General features: G+C 43.2%; 2 protein-coding genes across 5 annotated transcripts; both read left to right on the top strand.

Annotated features, from left to right (window-relative positions):
* The first annotated feature begins 1,397 nt into the window (after positions 1 to 1,397).
* tor4aa (torsin family 4, member Aa) lies at positions 1,398 to 24,920 on the top strand. Of its 4 annotated transcripts, none has more exons than XM_080755905.1 (5): positions 1,398 to 1,416; positions 8,824 to 8,864; positions 19,611 to 19,669; positions 22,233 to 22,691; positions 23,488 to 24,920. In XM_080755905.1, exons 4-5 carry the CDS (start codon positions 22,233 to 22,235, stop codon positions 24,337 to 24,339), a joined length of 1,311 nt encoding a protein of 436 aa, XP_080612031.1. In that variant the 5' UTR covers positions 1,398 to 1,416; positions 8,824 to 8,864; positions 19,611 to 19,669; the 3' UTR covers positions 24,340 to 24,920. The 4 variants fall into 4 exon arrangements, with proteins under 4 accessions (XP_080612031.1, XP_080612032.1, XP_080612029.1 ...); XM_080755906.1 differs by lacking the exon at positions 1,398 to 1,416 and adding an exon at positions 6,586 to 6,645; XM_080755903.1 differs by lacking the exon at positions 1,398 to 1,416 and adding an exon at positions 20,541 to 20,579 and having other exon boundaries at positions 8,718 to 8,864.
* Positions 3,047 to 5,339, top strand: LOC308309702 (kelch domain-containing protein 3-like; the record flags this gene model as incomplete). Its single annotated transcript, XM_080755619.1, has 2 exons — positions 3,047 to 3,981; positions 5,333 to 5,339. The coding sequence occupies 2 exons, from the start codon at positions 3,047 to 3,049 to the stop codon at positions 5,337 to 5,339; spliced, it is 942 nt and encodes a 313-aa protein (XP_080611745.1).
* Positions 24,921 to 25,898: the final 978 nt, after the last annotated feature.

Genomic DNA, 25,898 nt, shown 5'->3' with positions numbered 1-25,898 from the left:
CTTCCCAACCCTGATGGGTGTGCCCCATTTTGTACCCATACTGTATATAGGGAAATCCCTTGTACTTAGACATGCCTCTTTTGTACCCATATGGAGCTGACTTAGCCTATTTGTTTGTTCCTTGTGCCTCGATGACACATTGAGGTTAAACATAATCCATATTTGCATTGGGAACTCCTCATATGAATGCACAATCACAGTGATTCAATTCAAACCTTTTATTTATTCAAAGGGACATTTACAATGTTGTCAAGATGCAATACAATTTCAAATAATGGTCTCCATTCACACAGAAATAAATATTAACAGAATAAATAATACAATCAATTCAAAAAGATTGTAAGAGAGGGTCCATTTCCCCTGTAGTTCCCCGGAGTTCCTCCGCAGTCCATCCAATTTCATACTCTTATTTCAATTTTATTTGGAGGCCCCAAACACCATTGGCCTGGTTTTTGCCTCTTCTTTTTCTGCCGGTGCACGGCCAATCGCCCATGCATCTTGTTTTGTTGGAATGGTCCATCTTGTTATGGTGATGGTGACTCGTCACAGCGTGACGCGTTGCTATGTGGGACGTGGCGGCCTACGCGCCACAACTCACTCGGCCATCTGCGCTCCGGAGCCTGTGTTTGCAGGCTGTGGTGGAAGGTGTCGTCTGGCCAGTTCAAGAGGCCATGTGGATTGGGAGCGTCTGCCGAGCTGACGTCCTGGACATCCACGGTGCGTCCATGGCTGAGGTGCACGTGCATGCGTCTTCCAAACAGCGGCATTCCGTTCAGCAGCTCCACGGCGTACGGCACGGACACTTTGTCTTTGTAAAGCACGAAGCCGAAGGCTCTCCGCTTCCCCTCGCCGTCGTTGTCTTTGGGGATTGTGGTTCTGACGAGGGGTCCTGCCTGTAGGAACAGCTCAAATAAATGCTCTTCCGTCACTCTCCGATCGAGGTTTCCCACAAAGAGAGTCCGATTCGGCTCGTCATCGAACTGATCCGCGTGCTTCCACTCCACGCAGTGCGAACAGGAGGACATCCTCTTTGTCGTGGTTGATGGGGGGGGGAAAGGAAATGGATTCTGGTGAGGTCTGCAGGTCACAACTGAACCAGATTGGTCTGCCCCTGTGTGGCAGTATAAGTCTGGATGATCCTGGTTGGTACTGATACAGAGGGCCGCTGTTGAAAGCCCTGAGAGATACACAGATGCAGAACTTTCAGGTTGGAGATTGAGTTGCAGAGGTCGGTACCATATAAGTATGTGGAATGTGGATGCCTGATAGACCTATACTGCTTTTATACTGTCCGGATCTGTGTACTGGCCACTGGGTGATGATGTCACGATGAGTCATCCATAACCAAATATGGAGTTTTGTTAGGTCAGACCAGCAGCTGTGGTAACCATAACAACCAGGACTCACTCAAACATAGTGAGTAACTATGACGACCCACTGTAAACAAACCTAATTGACGAGGGAGTTATTCTGGGTGCCTGCCATGCAATGGCAGAAACACAGGTTGAAATCCGCAACACATACTTAATAATCGTAATAATTGTAATATATGTTCAGAAAACTTTGACCTCGTACACGTGATACACAAACTTATTGTGTACAGCAGCATGGGGTAACCATAGCAACGTGATACACAAACATATTGTGTACAGCAGCAGCGGTAACCATAGCAACGTGATATACAAACTTATTGTGTACATGCAGCAGCATGGGGTAACCATAGCAACGTGATACACAAACATATTGTGTACAGCAGCAGCGGTAACCATAGCAACATGATATACAAACTTATTGTTTACATGCAGCAGCACGGGGTAACCATAGCAACGTGGTACACAAACATATTGTGTACAGCAGCAGCGGTAACCATAGCAACATGATACACAAACTTATTGTGTACATGCAGCAGCACGGGGTAACCATAGCAACGTGGTACACAAACATATTGTGTACATGCAGCAGCACGGGGTAACCATAGCAACGTGGTACACAAACATTGTGTATTCCGCCATACTTAATTGCCCATATATGGAGAACCCTGATGTCATCAATATGTCCATATATGGGCATGGTAACTCAACTAGAAACAACATTTCAAGAAACTTTTCTGGGTGCACGATTTACCAAAGTCCCGCAATATATACATCAAAACGTGCGGCTCGGCCGGGAATGGTGTGCTTGTGCTTTTCTTTCCGATTTGCGTTACCGTGCCGACGTAATTCGCAATAAACAACGCGAAAAATCCCCATTCAAAGTCAATTGGGAAACGTGGGTAAAAACAGAAAACGACACGTTACTTTGGAGCCACATTGCTCTGGCATACTGTTACGTAGAAACAAGATTTAAACGTCAAACAGCACACGAGGCCATCGGCTTTGTCGTGGTTCGAATATGTTGCACGGTTTGCCCGTTATCGCAGTTCAAAGTTTGTGTGGTCTGAGCAAAAATCTCAACTTAGAGTGTCGCATGCCCAGAGAGATCGGGTCAGAGGGAGAAGCCACTGTGAAGACTGTACCGAAATTCTCCGACTTGGCGAGCTTCAGGCACCCAGAAAAGTTTCTAGTTGAGTTACCATGCCCATATATGGACATATTGATGACATCAGGGTTCTCCATATATGGGCAATTAAGTATGGCGGAATACACAATGTTTGTGTACCACGTTGCTATGGTTACCCCGTGCTGCTGCATGTACACAATAAGTTTGTGTATCACGTTGCTATGGTTACCACTGCTGCTGTACACAATATGTTTGTGTATCACGTTGCTATGGTTACCCCATGCTGCTGCATGTACACAATAAGTTTGTGTATAACGTTGCTATGGTTACCGCTGCTGCTGTACACAATATGTTTGTGTATCACGTTGCTATGGTTACCCCATGCTGCTGTACACAATAAGTTTGTGTATAACGTTGCTATGGTTACCGCTGTTGTTGATCAGAATACTACGCACACCATATTTGTTGATGTCACTGCTGGAGAGTTTATAAGGCTCAGCTTTCAGTCTCAGGAGATCAGAAACCACTAGGAAGCCCACAGATCAACATGGCTCTGCTATCAGGACTCTTCACTACCGATCTCCGAGACTCTAGTGGAGAATCTTCACACTGGTTGCCGTGTGAAATGTTTCAGTGGACAGTGCATCAGAAAGGAGGCTTTAAGCGGGACTATCATGCTGCGGTGGCAGTGGGACACATGGTGTACTCCTTTGGAGGGTTATGTAAGCGGGAGGAGACCCACATGGGTCAGATTGATGTCCACGTCTTCAACACGGTGTCCTTGCTGTGGGTGAAGTTGCCCCAAGTCGTGACAGCTGGACAAGAGGAGAATGACGCCCTGGAGGTGGTTCCCTCAATGCGCTACGGACACACAGCTGTTCTGATAGACGATATGATCTACATCTGTGGCGGGCGTACTTACACAGGCGAGTACTCTGACGAGCACTGCAACGAGCTTTATGCCTTTGACGTCAACACCCACACATGGTTCAAGCCCAGGATTTCTGGGAACGTGCCAGAGGCGAGGTGGCAGCACTCAGCCTGTGTCCTGGGGAAGGACATGTACATCTATGGAGGATCTGGCGAATCCAGACACAACTTCAGTGACATTTACAAGTTGGACACCACAACAATGGTCTGGACTTTGATCAAAACCACAGGACCTATGGCACCTGGTTCACAGGAACACTCTGCCACCATCATCGGGACAAAGATGTTTGTATTTGGTGGCTACAGCTACAACTACTTTGGCAACAACTGCAGTGTTTTTGACATAGAGACCAACTGCTGGGAGACCACAACTGCACAGCTTCATCCGGAAAGGCGTTGGGGTCATTCAGCCTTTGACTACAATGGAGAGCTGTACATTTTTGGTGGACAAAACATGTACCGGCACTTTGATGACTTTTGGAAATACAATCCACGGACATTCTCCTGGACAAAGGTCGAGCCCAACGAGGAAGGGTCCCCTTGGGCCCAAGGGTACTTCAATGGTCCGATGTCTAGGATGTGCTGTTGCATGGTTGAGGATTCTATCATCTTCTTTGGAGGACGTAGATCTGATGAGCTGTACATCTTAGATTTAAGTCCTACTCTGAAGTCATTATGCAAGCTAGCAGTTATTCAGTATCGTCTGGACCAGTCTGGACTCCCACATGACTTCAGGTTGGAACTGGCAGCCATGACAACCCACAACGGCAACAGAAAAATGGAAACGAGGATCCGAAATGGAATCTTATACTCTCCACCACGATGGTTTGCTGCAATCCAGGACTTTTTCAAGAGTATTAAAGCCAGTAGAAAAACACAAGATGTTGTCTTTAAACGGTTTCAGTGATCTCCATATGTATATACTCCTGTAACCTGATGAAGCCCTTGCATGGGTCAAACCTTGTTCTTGTTGGTTCATTAAATAAAACGTGGGAGAGCAGTACTTTATCATGTGTGGACATTCCCTTAAAACGTGGGAGAGCAGTACTTTATCATTCCCTTACAACGGGTAAAACATTATTGCAGGGCATGTGCTCCCAACTGGCATCGGCCTTGTAAAGTTAAATGTTGATCATGACAGACCATAATGGCTCGCCATTGAATGGGAAAATGCCATTTAACTATGTAATCGTAAAAATCAAGTGAAGGGCGCTCTTATCATCATACATCATCTCATTCCGGCCAATCACAATTTGCACCCTCACCTTCGTCTTCAATGTTTGTGTTTACACATACACTCAAAGCTGGCCATTCATTGTCACTCGCATTCAATGTTTTTGTTTACACAAACCCTCAAAGCTGGACATACAGTAGGAGGGGCTATAGCGCCCCTCAAAGATGTTGACAAATGTTCTTTGTTCTTTCTTCAAGTAAAACCTTCTTAAAGGCACAAAAGGTATTCATCATTAATGTTTACCATAGAAACCCCTGATTTTCCTTAGCAACCATCAATTTTTACCTTAGTAACAATTATTGTACCTTAGCAACCACCGGTTTTACCCTAACAACCACCCTCGTCTAGACCCTAGCAACAGCCAACAGCCTAAGCAACCAACTGTTTTACCATAGCAACGTCATATTTGGCGGACATTTCACCTAATTTCTCCTTTCATTGTCGATGGCAAATATATGACTTGTGGGGAGAAGATGACGTAAATTTTCCCTTCATTGTATTGTCAATTTTATGTTTGTGTTGCAGATATTTTGTGGGGCCAAAAGCTGTATAAAGGCGCCCCTCAAAAAACTATAATTGACTACCTATCCTTATATACAATTGATATAATTCCACACCCCCTTTTTGCCTGTATGTCTGTGACAGTCTGTTGATGTGATTTGTGTGCAGTGCGTAGTGCCCAATGTCGGGTGTCCAATGTTGGAGCCAGGGGGGCAGTCAGACAGATATTTTGTGAAGCCACTAAGGAAATGAAAGTTCATATAATGGCCTGTTGTGGCGCTATCACTGGACCCAGAAAAACCCATAGCCCCATAGAAGTCCATGTATTTTGGCCCAACTTCACCTAGACTGTATTACCTTAATAAACATGGTCATGAATACTTTTTGCTTCCAGTCACTAGTTTAAAGTCTCATTTCTAATGTCATAATATTCTTTTTGGAAAATTATGGTCCCATGTATTTAAAAAAATGACCATAAAGGCCCAATCCCAATCCACTCCCTTGCTGACTCAATGAGCCCTCACTGACTTAGCTGCGCGTTCATGTGAAGTCTGCGAGGGCTTGAGGGATGTCCCATTTGAAATCGGTAAGTCAGTGAGGGCTCAGCCCCGCCCCTTTATGTGCCCTTTGCCAAAGTCAGCGTTGATGCTGACTTTGGGCTGACTTTAGCAAAGAAATTACCCACAGTTCATAGCGTTACCAGGGGAATGAGGGGGATCCTCCAAACGCCATCATTTAAATATGCAAATTAGTTATGTATCGCGATTAGAATGTCAACAAACACAATAGTGCTTTCTCACTGTTTCCCTTATTATAATAATAAGGGAAACATGATGAGAAATGACTAATGAGCAAAGTAAAATAATATGGAAATTAAATTTATAATTCATATTATTATATATGAATATTACAACCCATATCACACAGTAAAGTGTATTTATGAAACTAATAATAAAACGATCAGCTTAAATACTAAAATAGACATGATAGACATGTATAAATAGGCCAAGCGTGTAGGTGTAGGCACTGGCTGTGAATAAGGACAGGTTTTATAAAGTGATGCAAAGTGTCATGGACTCATGCATGGCGGACTCATCTTCAAAGTGCTGTCCCATTTCTTTCACAACAATGTGGAGCCCTTGCAGCCTCTCACCCTCAAGCACTTACAGCTGAAGTCGCGCATGTTCTGAGGGGCGTGGCTACCGTTACAGTCTATGAACGGGATCCCCCTATGGATCCCCCACCCACTCGAGTCAAAATAAAAACCAACGAAGAAGAAGGGGGGAAGTCCCGCCTCGTTGTCTGGGCCAGCCAATGGGCCAGCTGGGCCTGGGCCCGGATATAGAAAGATGGCTGCCTTGGGACACAGAGAGAGGCTTTTTACATTAACGTTAGACCCGCGGAACGCTTTGTCGGTTTGTCCATATTTTTGGTTGGAGCACTAAAGTGCGGCGTAAGAGTTGGTGTCAAACCTCTTCTGTGTAAGTTCTGTGACCTTCAGTTTCATTAATTCATTGTGCATGAAATAATTAAAAGATTACAATAGCACCTCAGTGCTTCTGAAGAGTTAGTAGGCCCTACCTTGGACTGTTTCTGCTTTGTTGCTGTTGTCACCGTGAGAAAGAGACATGAAAGGTGAGAGTGGGTGACAATTAGCAAAAACCCTCGGGTCAGATTAAAACCTGGGCGGGGCTCCAGGAAGGCTTTTCTGTAACTGTAAAGCCTCATTTCCATTGTGTTACGCGCTCCTACTTGTTTTACTACTTGAAACTCATTTAATTCTTCCTATGAAGTATAGTGGAATTATTTGAGATGAAAGACTTCTATTCACTTCTTTGTACTGCTTAGACTAATTCCTATATCATACACTATGATACTTTTCTTTGCATTTCTCTTCACTGCTTACACAGTAGCCTACAGTATATGCTGTACACAATCATCCTATTAGCAATCCTGAAAAAAATAAGAACTCTGTGGATGGATGGTTCATGATATTGTATAGAAATCAGAAATGTATTTTGTCCCTAAACCATTTAACGCATTGTGAACTTGTAGATCTGCTATTTTTGGGTGACTGTTCCTCCCCCAGAATAAGCATGCTTGGTTCAATTGGTTATAAACACACCTGAAACCTACATGTCCACATTCTATGTACCAGTCGGTAGAGCAGTTGCCTCTTGACCACAAGGTCATTAGCCTGGAAACCAGACAAAGACTTCTCAGTATGAATTACATTTCGCTCACCCCAGAGCACCGAAGTCTGACATCAATATCAGTAGAGCGCGCCAAGTCCATGGGTTCTGTATTTAAGAACTGTATTTCAAAAATCACTGAGAGAAAACGCCAATTTTACTGCTGCTCAATTATTTAAACTTTCGCTAGAAACGGGCTGTATCACATATAACGATATAAGTGAGGTAAACGATAAAGAGACACCTCCCAGACAATATCGCCAAGACAGTTTGAGGGGCGCCAGCCCCTCCTATACACAGGTTTAAGGTTTGTCTTTAGTTCAATGTTTGTTTTGTAAACGCATTGACAATGAAGGGAAGATTTACGTCATAATGTGTCATTTACGCCATATTGTCTCTTCATTGTTAATGGCGTTTGTGTTTGCACCATTTGTTTTATATCATCATTACATCACCTAATCAACATGAGATAGACTTTAATATGTTAGCGACCCTTACTTCACATGGGTGTCAACATGAGTTACACGTAAAACATATTTGATTGTATTAAGTCTGAGTCGTTCTATTGTCGGGGGGGGGGGGGGGGGGGGACAAGAAGTGACACTCCTTTTTCATTTTTGGTATTAGGCAAATAGAACACTAGCATGCAAATGTTTGCTATACCGCAGTTTTCCATGTAAGTTAAAGTACAAATATACCCAATACCCATACATACATAGAACATTCAAGCATAGGATTGTGGGCTTCTCAAACTAGGGGTCGGGACCCAAGTTGGTCCTCTGGAAGGTTGAAGGTCACCGTGAGAGAGAGACAGGGAGGCTTAGTGGATGAGTCAGGATGACAATTAGCAAAGACCCTCGGGTCAGATTCAAACCTGGGCCCCAGCTACAGGAAGGCCTTACCGTAACTGTAGACTGAGCCTCATTAACATGGTGGTACGTGCACCTACTTGTTTTACACCGTTACTTGGAACTTTTTTCCAAGTAAAAAACAAGTGGAAAATGTATTTTTATTTGTTATAAAAAGCATTATCTGACAATTGCTTTTCTGCCAAAGAAATTATATATAAATCGTTTAGGCATAAGGGGTAAGAGTCAATTCATCAAAATCAACAGAATTGATACAACAAATCCAAAACACTATACATATTCCTATCCTATTCAAGGCTACCAATGTATAATATGCTTTAGTTTTAAATATCATTTCAACTTTGAAATGGCCACTATATGAAGCAAGTGTGGTATCCCCCAAGAAAAGTTGTATTTAAAATGAAGAGAAAAGCAAAGAAAAAAAGAGAGGGGGGGAGGGGGAGAGGAAGGAGGAGGAGCCTGCAGATGACTGGGGAGGTGAAGATAGAGAGATAGGAGGAAGACAAGTCCTTCCTGACTGACTTTACAGTTAACTCTGAAAGTTTTACTTAACTTCTCTCTTCCTTCCTCCCTTCCTTCACTAAAAACCATGGAGCAGGTCTAAAAAGAGGACCGAAATCTTACGCCTCTCTATTGAAGGTAAGCAAAGTGCTTCATGCATGTTTTTGTTCCATTGTTACTTCCCTCTCCTAGGCTTTGCATACACACACATTCATACACACACAGGCAGAGAGGTATGTGCAGCTATGTGCAGCTGGCTGCTCGTCCCTCGAGTTGTGTTGCCACGTCCGCTTATTATAAGCGACTTTGTGGGCTTGTTTTTTTTCTTCTGTAAAGTCACTTGTAAATATTGGTAGCTGCGGGTTGCTGGTCCCCGCATCTGAAAATATTTTATGCCAGGAGAGCAGTACCAGATTTGTGTGATTGCACGTTTACAAAATATTCCACATGTTCTTCAAATTCTTAAAAATAAAATAGCAGCTCACGTGTCGTGTCGCGATGCTTTGTGAGCTTGTATATCTGGCATCTGCTATTTTCAAATAGCCAATGTGTATATGCTGTAGGTTTAAAGTGCTCATGTGGCTTATAGAATAGTTGCTTTTTGGGGTTTGTTTTCACAGACCTGGTTGCTTGGGTTCTCTCGCAGAACTGGCAACACTGAACTCGAGCCAGGTTCATGCTTCACTGTCTTTCATTCCTTGTGAAGAGAAGAGGGGGCATTTATTTGTAATGGAGCAATATAATGCAAAAGACTGGATCCAATTCATTCACTTATGTTGTGTGTGTGGGTGGGGTGGGACACTGAACAGAAACTACTCTTAAACTTTACTAGAATGTGGTGGAAGGTTTCTAAAATGTTTGGAATGTAAGCCAGAAACTACCAGCAGGCATACAGAAGAAAGATGGGAGATCAATTTCATCCTTCCTCAAACAGTGGTGCTTTTGTGTGAACCATTTTAGGCACTAAACAATGTAGCATGGACAGTAGCCTAGAGATTACAGTAGCCTAGATTACCACACTGATTCTTGGCACCAGCAGTTACAACATGGTCGCTCTGTCAGTCCAGGATGTGGTGGAAGAAGTATACTCACATTTTGTACCAATACCACAATGTAGAAATGCATTGTGGTATTGGTACAAGTCCAGAATTCAAAATAGACTTAAAATAGAGTAAAAGTACGAATCAAATGTATTGGTATTAAGATGTGCAAAAGTAGAAAGTAGATCTGCTATTTTCAAATAGTATAGTTCTGAAGTGGTTTCGTAATAATAATTGATGGATATATTTCTGTAAAATATATGTTGAGACTAACAAGGACTGTATAATTACTGTAGACTGATAAGGACTTCGATAGCTCGAGCTGTGGGGCTCCGGAGGACTCCGGTCCTAATACCGGAGCCGTCTAAATACTTATTAGGAAAGTACTCTAATTACAATATCTACCGGAGCTTAGACAGAATACTTTCCAAGTGAAATGTAAATGTGGACAATGTTACTTTAAGAGTATAACCTGTTAAATACCAAAATGTTACCTTAGATGAATGCAAGATTAAATGAAGTTCCACCGGAAAGAAAGTAATGTCCAGAGCTGATGTGGTTTTAGTCATTTCATTCATTTGTTTGATCGAGAGAGACAAGAAATTAGATTGAACATGCAGCAATAATTATTATTTACAATTAGATCGGACCGGTCCGGAGGTCCCTCCGTACCGGTCCTAAATGGTTCTCTCTCCCCGTCCCAAGATGGGCGAGGAGTATATATACTGGTTTACTCAAAATGGTGTACATGGAGTACGTGGCACTGACTGCAATGGAAATGATTCAATATGGGATATGTAGTCTAAGAATGATTTGTAGTTACTTAACTATATTCCGGGACGACACAGAGGCTTGTCATGAGAGACAGCTCTGCTGCTGGCGTTGCCAAGGCAACAATCTACTTTTCTAGAAGGTCACATTCCTGTACAGAGGTCTTAACTCTAAACAAGCTTACAGTATTGGGTTATTTACCAGCGATGGGTGGCAGGGCATATAATTTACAGTGAACTATGCAGATTACCATATCGATGACCAAATGACCTCTCCTCCACCAACAACAAATCAAAATTATCGATCAACTCCATCCCAATTGGTGGCGGAAGGGTCATGGGACACGATAATATCAAATCTCAGGGGAAAAACTTACTTATTACTATGGGCCGAAATGGAACAGAATGGCAACAGGAACAATAAAAATAAAAACACAATTGACTGGGTTAGGCACATAATCCTTATTTAAATGGTACGGTGGGCAAGAGAGAGATTATTTTTCTCTCTTGATGATGTCTTCGGGGTTCGATCCCCAGCAACCGGTGCAGCCTCCAGGCCGGCAACAGTGTTCGTTAGAGCTCGTCTTCGGGGTCCCCTCGGGACCCAGCAACAAATGTTCATTCTCACAATCAGCTCGTGGTCGGAACTGCTGCGAGAGTTCTTTGGACAGTCAATCAGCTCATGGTCAGAGCGGACTGTCTGCTTGAGTTCTTCTTTGCTCGTTGTCGGAGCCTATTCTTCGCCCCTCCCCCCCCCTGTATGGGTGACCCGACATGAACTTAGTTTCTCAATGTACAGATACAAACGGGAGAAAACTGGCTGAGTGTCCTATCAGTATCATAGTTCTTGGAGAGGGGAAATGGGGTATTCTGATGTGGTGATGCTGCGCTCCTGCGCGATGTTCAACAATGTCTTTGGGGATGTCTTCGTACCATATAAAGGTCAAATATAGAATCAAATGGATTCTGGTGAGATTTAATGCCTAATTCAATCAATATGATGGTAAAACCAAAATAATAAAATGTTCCTATATAAAACAATTTAAAATGAAAGTGGTGAACTGTTTTAAGGGAGGAATATTCCAAATTAGGAGAAATATGATTCAACTAAAATAATCCAAATATGATGAGATCGGAAAATGAATCATAATGGAATGAAATTTAGATTGTCCAAAAATAGGATAATTCAGTTTAAACAATTTATGTAATGGGCTTTCAGATCTTATTATGAAATGGAATGGCTAAAACCTTTTTTATATTTTTTTTATAAAACAAATGAAATCAAAAGTAATGTAATATTTGCAATTACTTAATTGGAGATGATTAAACATGGCTTGGTAAGCAGCAATTAGCAAACAGACTACAACATGAACATGAAAACAAAAAATGTCTGGTGAAATGTGAGTGGAATAACTTTGTTCCATCTGGAAAACTATGAGTTATTGTTCTGGGGTATTGGGCCTAATCTAATCTGTTCTGAGCGGGGAATCGCGGATCAAGTGTAACTTTGGCAAGAATGGAATTTCGAAGTCCGCAACCATCAAACGTCAGACTCAATCTCCCCCGTATTTGTGGATTTTGAAATTCTGTCTGCCTGCCTCCTTGACCACCGATTCCCCCACAGAAGTCCGTATCTGGAGATCAAAGAGAAAAAACAAACAAGATCTCTGGTGAGTGAAATGAAACCAAATTATATATCTATTCATATTCAGTCTTAACCTGCCACAATCTATATCATCGAATTTTATTGGAGGGAGAGTATCTTCAGGTCAACAGGTGTTGATCTTAATCTACGTATATCACAGTTTCATATTTCGAGAGCAGGATACTGGTCAGTGGACAGACTGGTTCCAATCAAAAATAGTAAACATAGTTATCATGAAAAGGGATAGAGGGAGAAAAAAGTATGCATATTTCAGATTCAACTTCAACAGACATGTGGAGATTAATTGGCCCTAATCAACAGAGAGATTAGAGACTTGTTCCACATGGTACAGACAGTTAGAGAGAGTTGTCTTCTTTTTATAGTACACAAATAGATAAGGATCGAGGGAGACTATGATGTGGTAGTCTGCCTACATTCTCGGCAGCTATTTTCCCAGCAACAGTGAGTCTGTCCTTCCCCCTCAAATCTTGTGGGTTCAAAAAAACAGGTTTAGAGAGAGAGAGAGAGTAAGACAGAGGGGGGCTGTTGACCGTTTAACTAAAACACACATGTTACATAAAGAGATATTCCTTAACTGATCTAACCAACTGCAAAAGATGGCTGCCGTATCGCTAAATCAGCTCGCTGTATCTCCCCACATTACTATATGACGTGTGCTCCTGCTGGGACGACTACTTCCAGTGGATAATTTGCACACAACTGAGTCACTTCAGCGAGACGCCCAAGACGTCAGAAAAGTCTTAGAACGGTGAAGATTTCACCAGAGCAGACTGTGAATTCTGGGTCGTTAATCCAGAACTAACCGTCGTATTATCTCCTCAGAGCCCCCCACGCGAACATTCGTGGAAGTCTCCGGGGAAAGTACATTGTCATGATACCATGATGTCAAAAGGGGAATGCCAAATTATAATAATATGAAGACATTACGAGTGGAGGCTGACTCAAAACTTATTTTATTTTTTATTTTTTAAGAATTGGTCGTCACACTCTTGTCTTAACCGGATATGCTGACTATAGCAGTGTTCATGCTCAACAATTCCCTTCTATCCTCGTCGCGACTCAAGGAAGAAAAGCGTTCTTGAAAAGGCCGTAAAATGATAAATTTATTGCTTTCTACTCACACACTTCAAAAAAGCTATGTTCTAGTAAAAATGCGGGCAAGATATCAGAAATGCGACCTCTATTATGAACATAATAGAAAACAATACTAACTAATTTAATTCTAATATTCCAAACACTCAGACACACATACGCAGACGTTCCACAATGGAAACCTCGTAACAAGCGACTTTGCGGACAGAGACAGAGAGGAATAGATCCTCTTGGGTACAGCGCACACACAGAGACATGCAGATAGAGACAGGAAGAATGTAAAACTCGTATCATGGCTTCTGCCCGACACACCGCACTACACACTCAGGGACTGGGAGGGTGGGGTGGTGGGGGGAAATACACGCGGATTCACACACACACACTCAGGGACTGTGGGGTGGAGGGAAATACACGCGGATTCACACACACACCAAGACAGAGAGAGACATGGAGGAATACAGAGACTGAGAGGAGAAGGCGTTCGCCCCCCCCTCCCCTTTCACACAGACAGAGCACTCCTCACGCATTCCACAGATAAGAACCCTCAAACTTCTGATAGTGGCCGAAATGAAAAAGAAATAAGACTTTTTGTGGTAAAAAGAATTCAAATAAATAGAATGAACGCCTGCAGGTATCAGAGACTCCTCTGGCGATCTCCTACTTTTTTGTAACTTTAAAACAATGTGATGAGACATGAACCAGAGTTAAGCCCTAGACATGAATTACAGATCAAATTATTAACAGATTAAACAAAATTGATGACTGGAGGATTTACTTAACTTTATGGAAAGAGCAGAAGACAGGGTCGCTTCGACCAGGCAGTAGAGCAGATCCGTTGATGTCCGTGGAGGCGAAAGGCCAGACGTGGCTTCTCGTATCCACAGACTTGAAGCTGGCATGTCTCCAAAAGGACATTATCCAAGATCTTAGATCGAACAAATGACGACGACCAGACCCCGGTCCGAGTGGAACTTTATTGATAAATAATTGTGAGGGTTTGTCCCCCAAAATAGACAATGTAATTAATTAATGTCTAATAGCCTTATGGGCTCTTAATGTTTGGATGAGCAGGCTGACTAGAAGCTAATAAATTGTGGCGACTCCGGTGGAGGAGACGCTATCTAAAAATAGACAGACCGCATGGTGCAGCTTTTTTGTTTGTCAGAGCAGCTATCATAAATTAGACTTAAACTCTTTAAAAAAGAACGGCTCGAGGATCAATTGATGGATATATTTCTGTAAAATATATGTTGAGACTAACAAGGACTGTATAATTACTGTAGACTGATAAGGACTTCGATAGCTCGAGCTGTGGGGCTCCGGAGGACTCCGGTCCTAATACCGGAGCCGTCTAAATACTTATTAGGAAAGTACTCTAATTACAATATCTACCGGAGCTTAGACAGAATACTTTCCAAGTGAAATGTAAATGTGGACAATGTTACTTTAAGAGTATAACCTGTTAAATACCAAAATGTTACCTTAGATGAATGCAAGATTAAATGAAGTTCCACCGGAAAGAAAGTAATGTCCAGAGCTGATGTGGTTTTAGTCATTTCATTCATTTGTTTGATCGAGAGAGACAAGAAATTAGATTGAACATGCAGCAATAATTATTATTTACAATTAGATCGGACCGGTCCGGAGGTCCCTCCGTACCGGTCCTAAATGGTTCTCTCTCCCCGTCCCAAGATGGGCGAGGAGTATATATACTGGTTTACTCAAAATGGTGTACATGGAGTACGTGGCACTGACTGCAATGGAAATGATTCAATATGGGATATGTAGTCTAAGAATGATTTGTAGTTACTTAACTATATTCCGGGACGACACAGAGGCTTGTCATGAGAGACAGCTCTGCTGCTGGCGTTGCCAAGGCAACAATCTACTTTTCTAGAAGGTCACATTCCTGTACAGAGGTCTTAACTCTAAACAAGCTTACAGTATTGGGTTATTTACCAGCGATGGGTGGCAGGGCATATAATTTACAGTGAACTATGCAGATTACCATATCGATGACCAAATGACCTCTCCTCCACCAACAACAAATCAAAATTATCGATCAATAATAATCAGAATCTACAAAGTATCTAGTAACTAAAGATTTCAAATAATTGTAGTGGCGTAAAAGTGTAATATTTCCATCTGAGATGAGATGTAGTGGAGAAGTAAAAGTACTGACAATTGGAAATACTCTAAATAAATAAATACCTCAAAATTGTAATGCTAATATTCTTAGATGCCGGTAAGAATCTGAGTCATGCTGTGATGATGATATAGTGAATCATGACTATGACCTTTCATTATCACCTGTCTCATCACCACAACCAAAAATGCATCAACAAATAGAAATTAGACGTTGGGAAGGGACTAGTGGACACGAGGTCACAATGTGAGCTTGTAGATCTGCTATTTCAGCAAGTATTTTCAGCAAGTGTAAAATCAGCCATTACGACGCCATCAAGGCCTGCCAATACATGTATACACCAGATTTAGCAGAGATGCTAATTTCCATCCGTAGTCTCGGGACATTGAACACTAAACAAAACAGACAAAAGACATGAGAGGACAGCATACAAAAACATAATACATTTCAAACACAGTAAGAAGAAAAAAAGAGTTGAGAGAAATGAGAAAATATTAAATCTGTTGCTAGGGTATAGGCCTACTCTATTGTGGACTGAGAGTCATACATGATCACAAGTTTTTTTTATCCACTGTTTCAATTGTCCTTTAAAAGCTGTGAAAGTGTGACAACTAGACTAACACTAAAACAGTCCAGGTGACTAAAATGTGACTAAAACTAAATGAAAACTATTCAAGAGACTATGACTAAAACCAAACTCAAAATTTGCTGTCAAAATCGACATCGAAAGCAACGAATCCCTCCTGCTCACTCAGGCTGTCAGAACCTTCCCTAAAACATCCGGGACAACGCTCCACACGACTCCCTTCTGGCTCCTAAACTTGTGGAAGCAGTTAGACCTGCAGGCATCACTCTCAATTTCCCACCATAACCTCTTCAGACTCCGCCTTAGCACTTGACCTAGCTTTGACAGCCTTTGCAATGTTAAAATGTAGACAGTATGCTACGTATGTAAAAAATATATATATATTTGTCGTATGAAGTAGGACTTAAGTGGTTAAGAGGTTCTACATTCCAATGTGCTCCGAGGGATCACAGGTGAACATAACATTTCCCCCCCTCAGTTTTGCAGTGCTGTGGTGGTGGTGTGCCCATAACAAGGTAACATCCGTCTAAACCACTTTACCCCAAACAGTGGGTCAGGACCCATTTGTGGTCACGGACAAGTTGTTATCGGTCACTGAACTCATGACTCGAGTAAATGTCCCATTTTATTTTCCTACATGAAAAAATATATATTTAAAAATAAAAAGATCCCACAAGAATAATTTTTTAATATAAAATATAGAAGAATTTGCTGAATTTGAAAACAATCAATCAAACAAATCTAAGATATTCCATCAATTACAAATAAAAAACAAAATTTCCCTTTTCGAGGTCGTGTGTATCAACCCACTGAGATGGCCCTGGTTATGAATGGTGGAACAATGCCGACAGCCACAATAACTACCCTGTAAGACAGCTGTGGTGAGAGTACACGCTACAATATTGGCATTGAAGACTAACCCGGTCACGGCTTCTGTGGTGGTAGCGGAATTTCATCACCACTTCAGAAGAAGCATTAAACTGTCTAGAGACACATTGATGGCACAACTATTTCTCTTAACTCTTATGTTTACTTTGTTTTATTCCTTTTTACAGATTAATTCAGACAGGCAATTCATGCAAAACAGTTACATTTTTGTACCCCGAAAATAGCAGATCTACAAGCTCTGCGATGCGTTGTGAGCTTGTAGATCGGGTATTTTTCTGCATGCAACTAAGTGTAAAATCAGCCACAATCTGCATGAGAACCCAATGCACCACCAAGGCCCGCCAAAATGGTCAACTAAAACTAAAACTTTTCAAATGACTAAAACATGGCTAAAACGAAGGAAATGTTTTGTCTAAAAGACCACAACTATAACTCGACGATAAATCGACGCCGATAGCTGTGAACCTGCACAGCTATCGGGATTAGTGGACTGTAGACACTGAGGCCCTCATTTATCAATCGAGTGTAAAATCTGCCACAGATTCGAGTGCAGGTTTCGTAGTACACCCACGTCGCCACGGCATTTATAAAGTGATCGCAAACAGCTGATCCTTCCTTAATTTCGTTCTGACGTTAATAAATGTGACGGCTGAAATCTATCTGGCACGCCCTATGAAATCAAGCCTCGCCCTCGTTTTTGCGACCTGAAAACGGCAATACGTTTCCTGAAACCATGTTTACATGGACTTGCTGCCCCAGCTCTCTCATACACACACAGACGCACGCACGCACACGCAACTTGCAACTTGTTGTATCTTAAATAAATAAACCTGCATGAATTAAATAAAGCTGTAGGTCTGTTTCTCCTCTCGCTTCGCTTCCCCCTTGCTGCCCGCCTCACCCCCCCCGCACGCTGACGCACATATCGCAATTTGCAAGCAACTGTCACTGTCTGTTGTTAGTTGTACAGTTATATTAAATTATTAAAGTATTTTTAATTTAATATACAACAAGATCTATTAGTGAACGAAAACCTGAACCTGTGAACCATGAATTAAATAACAAATAGGCGCGCGCGCGCACACACACACACACACACACACACACACACACACACACACACACACACACACACACGCTGCTGTTTTGCATAGGTGCTGCTCCTCGATCCTGATCCTGTCCTGTCTGCCTGTCTGTCTGCCGTGACACCGTGATCAACTGACCATGCACGTTCGACAGTCTATTTAGATTGCCTCACAGTCGCTAGTCGCTGCAGTGGATAGGCTGTCAACTCAACTCAACTGTCAATATATGAATGTGCAGCTAAAACCGTAGCCCATGTGGCTGGCACTGGAGGAGTGGTGGTGGTGGGCTGGCTGGGTAGCCTACATCTCCGATGCGGTTCCCACTTGCGCTGGCGGTACATTTGGCATTCGAGCGACGCGTCGGGTTTATTAAACGAGGAGGAGATTGCACATGTAACTCCAGAAAGACATCGGCCTACTGTAGATTAGGCTACAGTATATAGGCTACCCATGCATGTTGGGACTCTCCGCAGCTGCAGGCAGCACTGCACTATAGGCTATACTTTCCAACGTCATGGAAATATTCCAGCACAGACAGCCCAAATCCTCGCATGTATGCGCTCATGCAAAACACTGTTTAAATGGCTTAAATCAAGTGCGATTTTAATTGTAAAGTTGGAAAGCTCCTATAAATGTAATATGACACAAAGACACATCTTGTAGGTCCATTCCTTTTTTCTTTTTCTTTTTTTACATGTAGCCCATATACATACAGTTTCATATTAACATTTTAGGAGTGAATACATATGTTTCGATGCCTTTGGCAGCCTCTCAGCTGGTCAAACAATGCTGCTCCGCCGTTCTGCGACAGAAAAACATGCGTACGCCAGTTGAGGAGCAAACGTGGATTTTCAACGTTGTCACGTTCAATTTCAAGCTTTGGCGGAAATGGTAAATGTCAAAAATGTCGGTAATTTCGGCGTGCACCCATATTTTGGCGTACGCACGGTTGATAAATGAGGGCCTGAGACACTGACCTCAAGCTGACCTTGTGATGCACTGTGGAGGATAGTCTGTCTGTGGCCAGGGGGTAGATGGTGGTGTAGGTGGTGGTGGTGGTGCTGAGAAGGATTTGGGTGTGTGCCGTGCCAGAGGTGTGAACAAGCATTGACAGTCATTGACAGTCATCAGAATGCGTTTGATGGTTTGGCATAGCCATCTGCTATGATGGGGACTGCTTGGCCTGTCTTTGTCCCTTGTGTGTGTGTGTGTGTGTGTGTGTGTGTGTGTGTGTGAGCTATTATCGGCGCAGTCGGACAGAAACCTCTCAGAAAACAGTTTTTAGAAGCCGTTTGTAGAATCGGCCTCAGGTTAAACATTGTTGTGGCTGGGCTCTATAAGAGGGTCTGTCTGTGTGTCTGGAGCTACTCTCGCAAACCGCTGGACAGCTCAGTGACAAACTACTTGTTCACATACTGCCAGTAGGCCACGCCCACACCACTGTTATATATATGATTAGTTAATTTATCTATCCATAAAGCACCATTTTCTTCTAGATGTGTACTGTGTTATTTGGAGAGTTTCATGGCAATTATTTCCAAACGCGTACTGTAACTAGCTTCTGCTGCCTGTTATCCTGAAAAAGAGCTAAATCCTGTTTGCTTCACCTAGAACTTGTCACAAATGAGTACGGAGGAGGACCCAAAAGCAGGCGACTGGAGACAGAACAGGTAAACTTCAAGTGTTTATTAACTAATCAGAGGTTCTTCCATAAATGCGCAAACATATTCAGATAAATACATGCAGACACAGGGGAAACATATGGCTTAAAGGGGCTATGACACCACGGCCCGAAAATGATATGACATCACGTGGTCTCAGTGAAAAGGTTGAAAACTCCACTCTGCCTCTCCGCCCCATCTCGCACTTGCTACTTGTAGCAATGTTATGTTAGACTAGCAGTTTGCCGTTGACATTTGCATTTGCCGTTGTAGTGGCAAAATATGGCATTAAATCATTCAGAATTTCTAGTGTTTTGTTGTTTGGGTAACTGTTGCATAATCATTGATTTGATTGGATGAGCAAAGTACATATTGAAGATAAAATTGAGGGCAAAAAAGTGAAGACGCCAAGAAGTGATTGGCCGGAATGACATTTGTGATGATTTGATTGGCTGAGCACAGAATGTGATGTATGATGATAAGAGCGCCCCTCACTTCACATGTGTCAACAGGGTAAGCTAACAGGCAAAACAGAACACAGGTGACTGTAATCAGCAGGTTGGGAAGACAGAACAGGGAACAACAAACAAGGGCAGGCAGGAAGGCACAACAATGCTACAAACAAAATAAGATATACAAAACAATGGCAACAACAGAATACCAGACATACAGGAATAAAACAGCCCTACAACAGTATGTTCTGTCAGCCCCTATGTAAAACACTGTTCTGCTCCAGCATTGAGTGCCTGCATAGTGTAGCATAGGCAACCTGCTGCACAACTTTGGGAAGAAACCAATAATTCCATGGGGAAAGGGTGTGCAAGTTTTTGGTGTATGATGTAGTCTAACACTTAGTCTGAATTTTCATTTCGTTGTACAGGCGTGACTGGCTAGCGATTCCGGGCTGGGGCCAGTCTAGGTATGATGAAGAATATGTTTGAACCATGAAAAGTGATGGTAAACAAGTGGGGGGCTCGCAACTCACTTTTAAATGCTCAATACTGCAACGCAGAAATACTCTGTTACAAGTAGGCACCTATACTATACTTACATCAAAAGTATGAGTGTTGTTATTTAATGTATTCCATTCTACCTGTAATCATTTAGAAGGTGTTAGCTCCTTAGTTTTTTTTAAATAAACGCTGTGGCCTCAAGCTGTATGTAAAAAGGCCATGCCACACCTATTTGTTTGACCACTGCAGGGTCTGGCTTCATTTGGAGAGGGAGGTATAAAGACTCTGAGAAAATATATGAGAGGGACTTCTTTTTGGGGAGCCTGTCAGGGTTGTCAAGTCCGCTTATTTTCCGCCAATTTTTGCTTGGTTGTTTTTTTCCCAGATAGAGTTGCAGGCTTTTTCCGGAGTTGCGTTATTTTGGGCTTGTTTTAAAAAGTCGGTGGCTTGTTTTGAAAATCGAACAAGCCAACGGCTTCGGTCTGGTGTCTCTACTTATTGGCAAAGGTATGTGTGTAATGGTATAATAAATGACTAAAGCATTCATCATTATAGACATACGTAGTATTTAGAATGATAAATTCATCAAATCTTTATTTTATTAAGATTATATGGCCATATATTTTTGGGCTTGTTTAGGCTTGTTTTTGGAGCCTGGGGGTGACACCACAGTGAGAGAAATGCTCTAACTTAGTTAGCTCAGGCTACAGGCCCTCTACTCTTGAGCTTTGTGGACATAGGACATGCTTGTGTTTGATGCTGTCGGATTTCACAAATTAACACATTTCTATATATTTTTCCCCATAACAATCGCTGAGTTGAACCCAACCATGGCGCGCCGCATACGTTGGTCCGACGTACTAACAGTCCGACATGTGTCGCTGGTTAAGACTCAATGGGCTGTATTTTGCGTGTCTTAAGTATATGTCTTATTCCCTAACTTGAGACCTGGAGGCGTGATCAATGCCATTTGGCCATTCTGAGTGGCCAAAGAGCATTGATCACGCCTCCAGGTCTTTAGTTTACTCAAGTTAGGGAATAAGACCTGATACTTAAGACACGCAAAATACAGCCCATTATGTGGCCGGTTAAGACTCACTCATGGCTCCCCTACATGCGTGGCCGTTTAGAAACACCTGTGGCTCCTAGACATGCGTGGCCGGTTAAGACATGAGTGGCCGGTTAAGACATCAGTGGCCGGTTAAGACTCACCTGTGGCTCCCCGAACATGTGTGGACAGTTAAAACTCACCTGTGCGGTTAGGGTTAGGTTAGGGTTTGGGGTAGGGTACTAGGGTGTCAGGCTTATGTCGGCGCAAAGATATGCACCCAGCACAACCATAAAATGACTTGTCTTTTCATGTCTTTTCATTCTAATCTATACTGGAGCTCTTCTCCACTTGTCCCTCCCTAACATTTTAGTTTTTATTTGTTGACGAAATTGTCAATATGCCGTTCTTAGTTTTCGTCCTCTTAGCTGAGTTTTAATTTAGTTTATATTTAGTTTTCGTCAGAGGAAAGTCGAACATTTTTTCCTCGTGGTTTCAGTCGACAAAATCAACACTGATTGCATGTCCTCTCTCTCTCTCTTTCTCTCTCTCTCTCTCTCTCTCTCTGCAGATGAGTGACCAGTACAGCAGCGACAGGCTGTCCCACACGGACGGAGAGATGGAGGAGGACGAGCAGCAGAACCACGACAACAACAACTTCCAGAGCCTCTCCGCCGTGTCAGCCTCGCTGCGCGCCGTCATACGCATCCGGCAGAAGTACCAGGCCCTGAAGAAGCGGCGCCTGGAACTGGCGGGGGCCGGGCTGGGGGCCGCCGGCGTAGGGGGAGGTGCGGAAGGAGGTGGATTCCAGACGGGAGCCCCGACACGCACCAGCCCCAAGATCTTCACCTTCGACCTCACCTCGTCAGGGGCGCCATCCGCCTCCGCCGCAATGCCACAGAGGAGGAAGAGGAAGAAGAGGAGAGGGGTGATGTACCCCACGGGAGGGAGCCGGAGAGCTCCACCCGTGCAGGCACAGAGCAGGGCCAAAAGCTGCCTCTATCTGCTCTGCGCTATCGTCTGTCTGCAGGTATACTCTTGGAATAATGTTAGAGATGTACCGATATACCACTTTTTTCCCTTCATAAATAATCATCATAATTACCCAAAATAATTCCCCATGATCAAGGGCATCATGATGTTGGGGCCTACCCAATAAAAGCCTTGATGCAGCGTATGAAAACTATGAATCCGACAAGTTTCAGTGTTCCTTGAGGGGGTTACAAATGGAGGTCTGTAACTCTGAGAGTGTGCAAATGGTTCAATCCCTCGCACTGCAAGGTGGGGGAAATGGAAGAACAGGAAAACTGCTCTTCGATCAATAAAAAGACATTTAAAACATCTGCCAAGCAGCTATAGCTTGCTAGGCTTTGAATAATTGATTTTCATTAGGAGTAATGTAACTTCTAAAGGAAGAGAGAGTGATCAAAATGTAATCTCCTGCACCAATTTCATGACGTCAGGGAAGCTTGATTGTTTGTCACTGACTTTAAAGCCTTTATTCAAGTTCTTATGCCTTTTGACTTAACAAAAATAAATAATCGGTGAAAAACAAATCCATATACTCCAATATCCCCCTGATTACCAGCAATGTGGCTATACTGTAGGTTAGAGCAGGACAAGTTCAATCTAACCTAACCTAGTCTCACGTTGTAGCTCATTCAATGAATGAGCTACAACGTTTCCTCTGCTGTTATAGTCCTTACATTGAATTTGGACTTCCCCAGATCTTTCAGTTGGACGGGATCTTTACCATATAGATCATACCATATGATCTCAGATCCATTCATGATGACCATCCCTGTCCCTCTGGTTTCTGTGTGCAGGTGTACAACGCCATAGAGAACCTAGACGACCACGTTCTCAGATATGACCTGGACGGCTTGGAGAGGACTCTGAGGAGGGAGGTGTTTGGCCAGCAGGGTGCCATGGAGGGTCTGCTGGGCCACCTGAAGGACTACCTCTCCACCTACGTCCACAACAAGCCCCTGGTGCTCTCGCTGCACGGCCCCACCGGCGTGGGGAAGAGCCACCTGGGACGCCTGCTGGCCGGACACTTCCGCTCCATCGTCGGAGAGGCCCTGGTGCTCCAGTACTACGTCCTCCACCACTGCCCGCTGCAGGATGACGCCTGGCACTGCGCACGCGCCCTCTCCACCATCATCTCTGAGACGGTGACGCGCGCCGAGGAGGAGGAGAAGATACCGCTGTTCGTCTTCGACGAGGCCGAGCACATGCACGGCGAGATCCTGGACGCGCTGCGGGAGCTGGTGGTCTCCAGGCGCTCTCCAAACGAATACTTGAACGCAGTCTACCTGTTCCTGAGCAACCTTGGCCACGAGCACATCACCAAGCACCTGTTGCGTAATGCTTCGAGCGTCGCCACCGCCGCGGGCCGCCACGGCGCCCTGGTCAGAGAACTGACGCCGATACTGCACGAGACTCTGTCGAAGATTCACCCGTTGTGGGCAGAGGCGGAGCTTGTACCGCTAAGCCTCCTGGAAAAAAGCCACGTGATGGAGTGTTTCCTCGACGAAATGACCCGAGAAGGGTTCTACCCTGATCACGCAAACATAGAGCGTCTGGCCGGGGAGATCGAGTACTACCCGTCCGTAGGCGGCCGCCAGTACGCACAGAGGGGATGCAAGGCGGTGGTGGCTAAGGTCAATCTGTTGTGAAACCCTCTCCAGGAGGTAATGTCTGGATGTTCCAAGATTCTTGATTGATTGATATATTTCACACGTAACACACAGCTGTTTCCATTGAAGCATGGGATCCATTTCCGTAGGACCATGGGAATAACATTTGGAATCGTTATGAAGGAATATTGACGGAACATTGACATTCTGCACGAAATATGTTTCCGACAGTAACAGAAGGAATGTTCTACAAACACACTCGGAGAGACACTCCTGAGAACGTTGGGTTGTCATTCCTTACAGAGTTTTATAATAAGACTTAACTCCCTTATACCCTAGCATCTCTATTCTGGGGATGAACATTCTACAAAAATAGCCAAGCTATTGCATTGCAAAAGACATGATTGTGTTGTGAGCTTGTAGACCGGCTTCTTCCGGCTCTGGAGCGTGAGTTCTCCAGAGGGGGCAAAGTTTTCCTGAGATTCCTTGCGAAGCATATAGCGTATAGATAGTTTTACAGAGTCTAAAGCCTACTTTCCCTAGTGGGAGTACTCTGAGCCCCCACCTCACATCTAACATATACATGTTTTTTTTGGCCAGAAATGAAAATATTTCACCGAAATGAAAAATCTGGTAAAAAATATATTTTACCAGATTTTTTTTTTTACGCTGAAATATTCTGTCTGTCTGTCTGGAGTGATCAAAATGTAATCTCCTGCACCAATGTCACGATGTCAGGGAAACTTGATTGTTTGACTTTAAAGCCTGTATTCAAGTTCTTAAGCCTTTTTACAATTTAATTGAAAATATTCTGTGTATATCAAAGAAAGAAATCCAATATCCTCCTCATTACCAGCAATGTGGCTGTGCAGTAGGTTAGAGCAGGACAAGTTAAATCTAACCTAACCTAGTCTCACGTTGTAGCTCATGAGCTACTACATCTCTGCTGTTATAGTCCTTACATTGCATTTGGACTTCCCAAGATCTTTCAGTTGGACGTAGATTTATGATCTCAGATCCACTCTCATGATGACCATCCGTCTCTCTGTCTCAGTGCTGATTTTGTCAAATACTATGACGGGGGGAAAAAAAGATAAACTCTTGTTCAATAATAGGATTGAGAAATAGTATAAGGGCACACCACACTTTTATTCTATGAGCGTGGATTTCAATGGGAATAGAGCTGTTCTTTTTGCAGAAAGCCACAAATGGCAGCAAACCGCCCCAGTGTGATGTGACCGTGCCCTAAAAAGGAACCATGTTTCTTGCATGTGTGCCCAGCCTGTCATACGTTCCGCGCAGGGCACCAGATTTATTTTATAAGTGAGGGCCAAATGCATACTATAGGGCAGGCTATAATATGTTTTAAGGCGCAATATCTTTATAATATGGCTCCAAAACTTATGATATCCAGTAATTTCGGGGATAAGCAATACATTGAAGCGTTTATAAGTTATTTTAATGATGTACTGGTCAGGCATTCAAATCATAAAATGGTAAATGCTGCATTTTTATGCTTTACTGCATTACATTCTCACACACACACACACACACGCACACGCACTCCAATGGCGGAGGCACCAGCCTGCACATCAGGA

Source organism: Protomyctophum bolini, assembly GCF_963924005.1.
Source record: "Protomyctophum bolini genome assembly, chromosome: 22".
Classification (NCBI taxonomy): Eukaryota; Metazoa; Chordata; class Actinopteri; order Myctophiformes; family Myctophidae; genus Protomyctophum; species Protomyctophum bolini.
The sequence above is the reverse complement of the archived record's forward strand: the minus strand, read 5'-3'. Positions and strand labels throughout refer to the sequence as shown.

Coding starts and splice junctions, on each gene's coding strand:
- tor4aa (XM_080755905.1), top strand. CDS start 22,233: ATGAGTGACCAGTACAGCAGCGACAGGCTGTCCCACACGGACGGAGAG. Junction 22,692..23,487: donor GCGCTATCGTCTGTCTGCAG/GTATACTCTTGG, acceptor TTCTGTGTGCAG/GTGTACAACGCCATAGAGAA.